Source organism: Oryctolagus cuniculus, chromosome 1 (genome assembly GCF_051225735.1).
Source record: "Oryctolagus cuniculus isolate XC-2025 breed Fujian yellow rabbit chromosome 1, ASM5122573v1, whole genome shotgun sequence".
Classification (NCBI taxonomy): domain Eukaryota; kingdom Metazoa; phylum Chordata; class Mammalia; order Lagomorpha; family Leporidae; genus Oryctolagus; species Oryctolagus cuniculus.
The window spans coordinates 128,236,793-128,247,159 of record NC_142867.1 but is presented as its reverse complement, the minus strand read 5'-3'; the positions used below and the strand labels follow the sequence as shown (position 1 = coordinate 128,247,159).

Below are 10,367 nucleotides of genomic sequence, written 5' to 3'. Positions count from 1 at the left end.
AGATAGTTCCTTTGAACCCCTTCCCAGCCTAGCTTACCCCTTAAGCTGTACATGGTTTTCTCTTTCCTTGCCCACAGACAGCATTGATTCCTAGCAGAGACCACCACTCTGAGTATAACAAAGATGATAGCAAAGCAAAAGCAAATACAATCAAGTATGGTAACAGCCATTCCATCCTCTCCTTGCTCTGCAGGCCAGTAGGATGTTTCTCTGATCCTAGGTTTATTTATACCTAAAAATTGATACCTAAAATTTATACCTAAAAATGACAAGGAACTGGGGCTAGCCCCTGGGAATCCAGTGCTTCTCTTAAGTCCACATTTAGTGGCTTAGAGGTTTTGGAAGGAGAATAATTCTGTTATCAACAGGTCTGCAAATGGATTCCAGTAATGGATTTGAGCCCTCAGATCCAGAGAGTAGTGAGTGAATGAGTGTGTGTGTGTGTGTGTTGGGGCTGAAGTGATTCCAGGATATGGCTGCCTAGGAATTAGTGCATCAGTGGGTCTTGGACTTCTCAGCTCCCTTCACAGCCCTTCGTAAGGCATCTTTGCTCAGAAAAAGAACCTAAAGCAATGGTTCTGGGAGACATGCTCCTAGAGTTGTGCATCTTGAATATATTTCTCTGAGTGGAGTGAGTGGTTAGGCAATTATTCAAGAAATCTTGTTCCCCAGATTACATCCAATGTGTTTGCTACTCTCCTAGGGGTCCCAGCTTTCTACCACCTGGCTGCCAATGAGCAAGGAGTATTCCTGTTTCAGGTAAGACTGCTCCTTCAGCATTCAAGGCCACTTTCTATGCATGGGTGTGTGTGTGTGTCTGCACACACAGAGGCAAGTCTCAGGCTATGCGGCTGATGGGTGCTTAGAGAGGATGAAATTCCAAAGCAGTCCCTTGCTGCCCCTCCATCTTCTTCCATCCTTGGCCAACAGCCCATCCTAGGGAGCTGTGTGAGTCTCACCTTGCTCTCACTCCTGGAAAGAAGAAATATCTTGACAGCAGCCACAGAATGCTGGTGTGAGGTGATTGTTTGTAGTTTCCATGACACTCATTTATTTCTTCTGCAAATACAGCTGTATTGGGAGGTGGGGATGAGTAGCAGCCAAGGTAGAGAGATTAAGAAATATGAAGACCTTCCAGTTTCCGGATCTGTCTTCCCCTGTAGGAATGAGAAGTCCCTCTTCTACTTTCCCAGAGCCTCCTCCATCCCAACCCCCTTCACTCCTCCGAATCCATCCTGTCTTCACGCTGCTGAAAGGGGCTAGGCTCTGAGTAGGCTGGAGAGGGGAGGATTCCTGTGCATGATAAATCAACCTTTGTTAGGAGGAGGGAAAAACAATTTTCATTGCTCAAAGTTGGGGTTTAGTAATGACGAGGAGTGATGACCTGCACTGGGGGTGGCAGAATGCGCACTTGTGTGCGCGTGTTCCAGAGGGGTCTCTGACACTCTGCAGCTGAGCCAGTGACTCATTCTCAATCTCAGCGACTTTTAGAGGTCATTTTCGTCATCCCCCTGTCTTCGGGCTGGATGGCTGCTAACTTAGCATCACGTTTGATGGTGGAGGTGCGGCTCTGCCCGGGGAAAATGTGTGTGGGGGCGGGGAGGCAGCGCGTGACCTCTTTGAAGAGCTCTCCAGCGAAGGACGTTCCCTAGCTCTTGCAGGCTGCCCGCTCCCGGGTTTCCCCATCACTGAATCAGCATGGTCCTCCGGGAACCGCTTTCTGCTGGATGGAAACCGGATGTTGGGTTCCCTGGGTGGGCGGGGGCACCATCTCCTCAGACCTGCCAGGGGCAGTTGAGACTCCCAGGGTCCCGTGAGCCAGCCCAAGAAGCTACCATTTCCCTCACCAGAAACTTGCGGTGCACCGTGAGCCCAGAACAGCACCGAGCAAAGACGCTACAACGCCTTCTCCCAGGCAATGCGCATGATTCTGCGGCTCTGTGCTCGCCACACTTCAACGCACCTTGAAATGGGCTCGCCTCCTTCGCGCCGCGACGGGCAGGCAGTGCAGCCAATAGGCCGCCGGGCCTGTGGGCGGTGCCCAATAGAAAGGCGGCGGGGGCGGGCCAGCGGGCTCGGCCCGGCTAGGCTTCACCGTGGACCTGGCTGCGCTCTGCCTGGGCTAGTAGTGCAGGTGTCGCTGCGCCGGGGCCGGGGAGGCTGCGCGCCGAGCCGAGCGGAGCCAGGGAGGGATGGAGAGCGGGCCGCCCGGGCTGCAGGAGCACCGGCGCGGGGCGTAGGCGGGCGAGAGGCGGGCGCTCGGGCACGAGAAGTGTGCGGGCGCGGGAGCACTTTGCGATAGGATGAGGCTCTTGGCTGGCGCGCGGTAGTACTATGATTTGGTATGTGGCCACTTTGATAGCAAGTGTGATCAGCACCCGAGGTCTCGCGGCTCAAGGTGAGTTGAAGTGCAGCGTCCCTTCCCTGCCCCTCCTGGCGCGCCCGGCCCCTCATCCCCGGCTCCAGTCCCCGGTCGCTCCGAGCGCCGCGCCTTCCCGCGGGTGCGGCTTGGGCACGGGCCGGGCGCCCCTCGGGGCACACTGCCCGAGAGGGCCCCGGCGTCGCGGGCCGGAGGAGCCCGGGAGGGGGAAGGGGCCTGAGTCCACGGGCTGCCGGGCACTCGAGGAAAGGACGCCTCGGGATCGAGGTCGACTTCGCCCACCTTGGGCCCTGGGGTTGACACCAGTGTGCCACGCCGGTGGCCGCTTGCTTGAACAGCTGCCTTCCCGAGCTCTGCGGAGCCCGCGGCTCCCCTAACTCTGGCTGCTGAGGAGTTTGCGGGTCTCCGGGCCCGCCGCAGCACGCCCGAGCCCCGCGCAGCGCCACCCGCACGGTGGATGAGCCCTTGCAGGGAGGCGCGCCCCAGAGCCGTGGGACTCTGCATCCACGTCTATGTGGCAGGATGCTCGGCCCGGCGGCGCCCGCTGCCCCGGCCAGCGCTCCTGCTGCCCACACATCCTGGCGGCTGGAGGTAGGAGCCCCCTCGCGGGGGGCGGGGGCGCACGGCGCGGGTGAGAGGCAGAGAACTGATGCAGACCGGCTCAGAGGAGCGTCCGCTTTTGGCTGGCCCTGGCCGGCGCCGGAGCCTGTGTTGGCTGCGCCTGGGCCCTGGCCAGGCGAAAGTTACCCAGGAGCGCGCCGCAGCGGCACCGACCCCAACCAGCCGCCGTTCCGGCTGCGAGGCAGAGTTGGCTGGGGGCGAGGGCGGCGGGGGAGGGGGTCCCCTCTGCTGCATCTTGACGCGGAGGCGGGGGCTGGGGGGGGCTTCTTTTTGCGAGTCCCGGGTCTGAGATGGGGACGAGGCAGGAGAGCCGGCGAGTTGGGCGATGCGTGCGTGAGCGCGCGGGCTTTTGCTTTGGAGACGGGCAGAGCGACCTACAAGCTTCTGGGTGGCACTCCCGGCTTTCGGCCCTTGTATGGAAGTAGCAGCGGAGCTTGGAGGGTGCCAGGACTCTGAGCTCACGGTTCTCAGAGCGCAGACACGACTCGGCTGCGGGCAAGTTCTTAGCGCCGGGAGAGATGGCGGCGGGAGAGAGGCGTCCCTAGGTGAAGTCAGCAGGGAGGACTCGCCGGCCCCAACACCCACTCCAGCCGCGCGGCGCAGAGGGGGTCGGCGGGAGACTCCTGGCACAGGGTCTTCCCGTCACCTTTCCTGGGGGTGTGTGGGGGGAGTGATTGGACAAAGTTTCTGGAATGGAACATGTCTCCTATGCTACTTGGGGAGCGGCGGGGAATCCCAGAACAGAACCAGCTGAGGGAGGGGTGATTTTGTTAAGCGGTACATTGATGTGCACGGTTTGGAAACTCTCCACTTGTCAGGCGGGAACACTGAGGCAAGGTGTCCGCTGGAGCTTAGGGAATGGGATGGATGTGAGGGGGGTCGGGCTTGCTCACAATCTGTGGCGTCCTCCTCCTGCTGTCGCCCCCATTTCGGTGTAGTCTTCCAGTGCCCTCCTCTTCCTCCCCTCCCGTTTTTGGTATGTTCCTGCTATGGGACTGTCGCTGGAAGCACAACATGACGCGCCGGGATCTCTGGATAGGAAAGAGGCCCTGAAGGGAGGCTCTCCAAGAGCCTCCACACCCAAGGCGGGGTGGGGGGAGTGGACTCCCGTCCAAGTTTCCGCACGGTGCACTGCAGGAACACACTAACTGGCAAGACAGGAGGACTTCCCCACGTTGAAGGTTATGCCTTGTGTCAGGAGGCAGAGAGGTCGTTCTGTCTGGCGTGACTGCACATGCACCCCAGTCTGCAAGTGGGGTGGAGGTCACTTTATTGGTCCTGGAGTCTTTGAGCCTAAAGTGGCTTTGATTGTGGTGGTTAAAGACCTAGGTCAGGAGTCAAGTTTGAGTTGTATCTGCATCCTCCTGACCCTGTGACCTTGGACAAAGTGTTCAGCCTCTCTAATTGTCACTTGTCTCAATGGAAAATGGACCAACAGCATGAGCTTATAGGATATTTATTTATTTACTTTTATGAACATTAATGCTATAAACGAGTATCTACCTGTTACATAGTATATGCTCAATAAACTAACATTATTATTATTATTATTGTTATTTCAATAGCTCTGGGATTCCAGGTTCCTCAATTTTCTCCACTTGGGTCACTCAGGTCCTAGGGGTTGGGAGTGGGCTGGAGAAGTTCAGAATGGGTACTGCCTCTGTCAGGAACTGAAACCCCTTACTGGGCTGACATGCTCTGGGCAGGACCTCTTGTCCCTGCATTCCAGGGGCACAGGGTGCAGGACGTGAGAACTGCGTAGGGGGTCCTTGCAAGGTCTGCAGAGCTGGAGAGACTCCGGGAAGAGCACTGAGGCTGGCCTGCAGAGTGGGTGGGCACCTTCCAGTGTGCAGGGGCTGGCGAGGCTCCCTGGGGGGCTCACCTGTCCTGGCTGGCAGAGGTGACTTCTGGGAGATTTCTGAACTGGAGGGCTGTTGAGGGCTCTTTAGGATGTGGCTGCAGCTACGGCTGCTCCCGTGGGGTGAGGGGGGAGGGCCCTCAGGTCAGTGGAGAGGTTGAGGGGATGAGGAGGAGGAGGAGGAGTCTGGAAGATGGTGATGGCATGTTCTCCAGAGTCTGCCTGCGGGCTTGGGGAGTTTCCTGTCTGCTGGAGGCCTCTGGGCCATGCTTGGCTGACTCTGCACCTCCCATCCTGGAGCGAAGCAGAAGACCTCTATTTCCAAAGCTGCCTTCCCTGACTTCCGCAGGTTCTGTGACTGGATCATTCCCAACTCTTGAACTGCCCTTCCTTTTGGCACTAAATATGGGCGTGAGAAGGTTTAGACCTGGAGGCCATGAACTGACCCCATGGACAGTCTACTGGCTGAGCAGAACTTGGCTCAGCAGTGGTCATTGAGTGTGTCCATGTGTCCATGTGCATGTGTGTGCACGTGTGTGTGTCTGTGTGTCTCCAGCACACTCATGCTGAGGACAGAAGTGTGTCTGGCAGTGTGCACACTGGAAGAACTTGGGGAAGCACTGTCCAAAGGAGCATGGCCTGGGGCAATAGGAAGAATCAGCTTTCAATGCTGGCCTGTGGCCCAGTGTGTGCTAGTCTTGGAGCTGTCAGGTCCTAGGTCCTGGGTGGTTTCATGTTTGTGGCTCTGAGACAGAAAATTGGGATCTAGTTACCCACGGAGCAGAGGCTGCCTCATTGGGAGCATCTCACTGTCCCTCCCTCCCAAGCCCTGCTCTCTCCTGGCATCTGCTTTCCCTGCTGCCTCTCCTCCACCGGGACTGGCTCCCAGAGCCTGGCATGCTGTGTGTCTTCCTTGTCAGCCCTCCGTCTCAGCCTTCCTGCTTGCTTTGGGAAGAGCTGGGGGTTGAGGGATGCCCCAAGGAGGGCCGGACCTGGGCTGCAACATAGTCCTATCCTCCAGGAAAGTGTCTCCCACAACACACACATCTTGAGGTCCTCTTAGGCTGGGGTGCAGGATTCCCAGGGAGTATCCCAAGGATCCTCCTCTATTTCCTAAAATGGGTCCAGCAGCTTATATGGAATGGACGTGAATGGTGAAAAAAGCTGTAATTGGTGAGAACTTCCAACTCTCTGCAGATGTATGTGTATATGTGTGCATCTGAGTGTGTATCCATGTATGCCTCTGTATGTGTGAGCATCCATGTGTGCCTCTTTACATGCAGTAAACTGTATGCATGCGTGTGCATGTGCATGGATCTGCATACACGCATACACATGTGCCTATATGTGCATGTACATCTGCAGTGCCCCATATGTAATGCACGCCTTCACGCCCAGGCATGCACACATGTGTATTCATGCACACAAATGTTCACATACATGTGCGAAGCATGTTCATTCATGTGTGTGTGCTTGTGTGCATATGTGTGCAGTGTGGCAGAGCAGGGCCAGTTAGGGGTAGGCCTGGGTGGGAGCCACTCCTCCCCTAGTGCTGTGGGTGGCCATGAGACCATACTTGGAGTGGAATTCTTGCTTTCCTACCCCTCACACTGTTCCTGAGTCTAAGTAGCCAGAAAGTCACCAGAATTGGAGGCTGCAGCCCAGGGGCTGGACCGAAGGCTGCCTGAGGTGCCCCAGAGGACGCCCATGTTGGGGACAAACAGAGGTGAAGTTCATGGGGAAGCTGAGAAGGATCTGTTTTCTCAAAGCAGAACTGTGGCACAGCCTGTCAGCCTGGATAGTGCAGGGCAGAGAGAAGGGCTGGGTCCCTGGGGAGATGGGTGAGGAGGCTGGGCTTGGAGAGGCAGCTTCTAGCCTGGCTCCCCCTTCTGGGGGCACTGCCCACGGGTGTGAGCCTGGTCTGTCAGAGGCAGCTGACCTATTTTTCCTAGGAATCTTCCTGCTTTTCAGTTCCCTCTTGCATGAATAGGCAGGAGACTGGTGAGCAGAGATGGGGCCTCGTGAGGGGTTTGGAGAAAGATTCCATGGAGACCAGGGCTATGAGGGAGGTGGCGGGCAGCCCCACTGTCCTGAGAAGTGAGGGCAGTGGGAGGGGCCCCACACAGCCCGGCCCCCTGTGCCCTCGTGTCTCCTTACCTCCTTCCCGGCCCCATGTACCCACCGAGAGGGGCTGTACAACTTGCACGTGGGTGCGCATTGTACTAGGTGAGTCACTGTCCTCGTTTTCTGGCTCCGGAGTAGGGAATGTTGACATATCCCTGGGAGCAAATACAGGCCTTGGATTTCCCACTGAGTTCCTGCGTCCCTCCAGAGGAGCCGGGTCTGGTTCCTGGATGCTGCACCCAGGTGCTGGGAGAGGGGTGGGGGTGGGGGCGTGGCTTTGCTTTGCTGCCGAGGAACCATTAAAGGAAAGGAGCGGCGGAGATTGAATTACCGACTTCCTTCCTGCCAGTGGCTCCTGGGGAAAGGGCTCTTGGAGATACAGTGCAGCCAAGAGCAAATTAAGGTTGCTAATGGCATCCTTGGCTGAGTCAGGCAGAGAGACAGCCCCCTCCCCCGAAGGAAAGCGCCCACCACTCCTGCCCTGCTTCCCCCATGGCTCGCTCTTCCTAAGCCTGCACGGTTTCCTGGCCAGGCCCCGTCTGGGCTCACCTGACCTCTTAGGTTTGATGTGGAGTTGTGTGTGTGTGTGTGGGGGGGGCACAGGGCTGTGAGGATACTGATGGGGAGCCTGCAGAGGGTGGGGGACTGCCAGAGATGGGCGCAGAGGGATGTCCAGAGGTGCCTGCTGTTTGGGGCATAGGCCCCTTCTCTATCGGAGACGCTCCCCGGGAGGGGGGTCTTCCCTCTGCTTTGGGCTAGAGTGAGTCCATCCTCTGCCTTCTCGTGCATCTCTCCCAGTGCCTCCCACTTGGTGAGCCCCGAGGGAGGCTGCCAGCTTCCTGGAATCTCCTGGAGCCTCCGGGCTGGGGTGGGGGAGGGAAAGGGGGACTATCGGGGGCTGTGCCTTTTTGGGACTCAGCAGGGATTATTTTTAGGCTGGCAGATGGAGGTGGCGGTGGCTGTCGCTGGTATTATTAGACAACAGGCCTGTGGTTTGAGAGTCTGGTGCCCAGAGGAGGAGGAGGAGGAAGAGGAGGAGGCTGCAGTGAGGACTTGTACTAATGAGTGGCGTGGGCTGGGGTTCAGCCCACGCCCCTCCCTTCCCTGAGCTGCCAGCCAGACGCAGCCAGGAGCCCCAGGGCATCAGGCAGAATGGTGCTGCCCAGAGAGAATCCAGCTGCCTCAAGACAGGCCCACCTTGTAATCCATTCCCCATCCCCCTGGGCTGGAGGGGCTGGACTGTCAAAACCTGCCCAGGGTGAGGGGCACTGACCTCCGACCTTGCCTTAACGGACAGGAGCAGCAGCAGGGGGTGGCCCTGGGCCCCTGGGTCTGTGTTGAGCTGGGTGGTGTGAAACAGTGGGAACCCTGACAGCACCACCTGTTACTGGAGTAAAGTTTGGGGGAGCCATGGAGCCTCCTCATTTGCTTGCTTTAGAAATGGGGACACCAGAATTTGGTCGGACCAGTGAGATTCTGTCGCATTGCTAGCACTGAGCCTGGCTGAGATTCACTGCGAGGCCCCGGCCCCTCCTGTCTTCCCCTGGCGCTTAGAGGGTTTCCGTTTCTCAGGTGCCTTTCCTCTCCCAGCCCTTCCCTGTTGGACGTGGGGGCTGTGCCAGGGCCTGGACACCTCAGGCTCCTGTGTCCACAGGGGTCCAACGGCAGCCGTGGACCCAGCTACCCACTGGGTACCAGCTGGCCCAGAAAGTGGGAGATTTGTACCCTATGGGTTTACCAAAAGGTCAGCCAGGCTGTGGGGGGGCCCTTCTGCATTCTCTTGCCTGCCAGCGTGGCACAGCTCCAGAATGACTGGGCAGACCCGCAAGATGCAGACTTGCTAGCTCAGGGCGCCACCGTTTCCTGCTTCCCCGCAAAGGGTATTGTGAGCTGCCTGGTGCCTCCGCGCGCCTCCTGCCAAAGTCACTTGTCTCCCTTTGGGGGAGGAGCTCGGCCCCTCTGTGCTGCTAAGGGCTGCTGTGGCCCCCAGCCCCCCCGCTGCAGTGTCCCTCATTCCCCCTCCCTTTCCAGTTGCTCCCTTTCCTAACACCTGCCCCTGCAGTCTCAGCTCTGTCCTGCTCCCGGCCCTGGGTGCCCTGGCGGTCTGCCGCCGTGTGTGTCCTCCATCATCCTGGGCTGCCCCAAGGCCCAGCTGAGGGTTCTGCTCTTCCTTGCTTCTCTGGAGAGCATGTTTTATTATATGTACTTTGTCCCGGAAGGATCAGGCTTCAGGGGAAGTGATTGTGGGTGATGGAGTGAGAGAACAGGCTGTGTGTGTGTGTGTGTGTGTGCGCAGGAGAGGAGGAAAACATAAATATTTCAGGATGCAGGAAACCAGGAGGGCCTGGCTGAGCGAGGAAGCTGAGAGCGGCCGCTCCCTCTGCATTCTTTGGTGGGGGGACCTGTCTCCTTTGGTCCTGCTGGGCATCCTTGGGGGTGCATACTCTTCGTAGCTGCTTCTCCCTTGCTGAAGGGGTCCTGGAGAAGAGGTTCAGGTGGAGGCTGATGTCTTGGGGGTGGGCCTTAGGCTGGCTGGGCTGGCGGGGTGGGAGAGTGGAACCTTCCCAGTACTGGGGAAAGAAGGTGTGAACGAACTGCCTCATTGCCATGCAGTGAGAATGAAGCAGCGTGAGGTGCAAATGAGCAGCTGGCACGCTGGGAACCATGTCAGAGCCCACCTATGTCCTTACCTTGCCCCCCCAGAACCCTCAGCCCCAGCAGCCCCCTCCAGGGCACAGGTTCACTGTGAGAGGTGTCTGGCCTGTTCTCCCAGGCCTAGGCTCTAGGGCCAACTCTGCCTCCCCCCCAAGGAAGGCAGCCCCAGGGAAGAGCATCCCCCGCGGCCCCTGTGGTGCTTTGTCCCCTCATGTCCTCCAGCAGCCACTTCTGCACACACAGTCTCCCCACCGGCTCACGGCTCCTGCTGTTCCCCCATTCCTCTTGGTTCAGCCTCAGCCTTTGTGCTTATGGATGCCAACAGGCAGGCTGTCCTCGCCTGGGTGCCCCTGGGGTCGTGGGGGTGGCGCCTGCTGCAGCTGGGCCCTCTCCTCGCTCTGCCTTCCCCGAGAGGCTGGCTGCAAACTCAGCCCGAAGCCGAAGCCGGGGTGGGGGTGGGGGAGTTGGGAAACCTGCTGGGGCCTCAGGCAGGTGAGTGCAACACTCTGCTCGCCTCCAAAAATACTCTGTGATCTTAGCTCTTTCTCTAGAAAACAGTGATGTCACCGGGAGCCAATCAGCTTCTGGAAGGGCTTGCCTCCTCCTTCCGCAGCTAGCAGGGAAGGGGGAGGGGAGAAGCAGAGCTTCGGAGACACAGGGTCCAGGGAGGAGGAGCAGCTGAGCCCCTTTCCCTGTCCAGGCCAGCAGAAATCCTCGACCCAGGTCCCC

At 58.5% G+C, this 10,367-nt stretch overlaps 1 protein-coding gene across 3 annotated transcripts in view; it reads left to right on the top strand.

Annotated features, from left to right (window-relative positions):
* The first annotated feature begins 2,128 nt into the window (after nucleotides 1-2,128).
* The window catches only part of IGSF9B (immunoglobulin superfamily member 9B), a 48,073-nt gene continuing 39,834 nt past the window's right edge, over nucleotides 2,129-10,367 (top strand). For all 3 annotated transcript variants that reach the window (XR_016222031.1, XM_008248366.5, XM_051834507.3), the window contains exon 1: nucleotides 2,129-2,398. Coding sequence is in view for 2 of the 3 variants with exons in the window: in XM_008248366.5 (XP_008246588.1) it covers nucleotides 2,335-2,398 (64 nt within the window). In the remaining variant the exon portion in view is untranslated. The remainder of the gene's footprint in view (nucleotides 2,399-10,367) is intronic.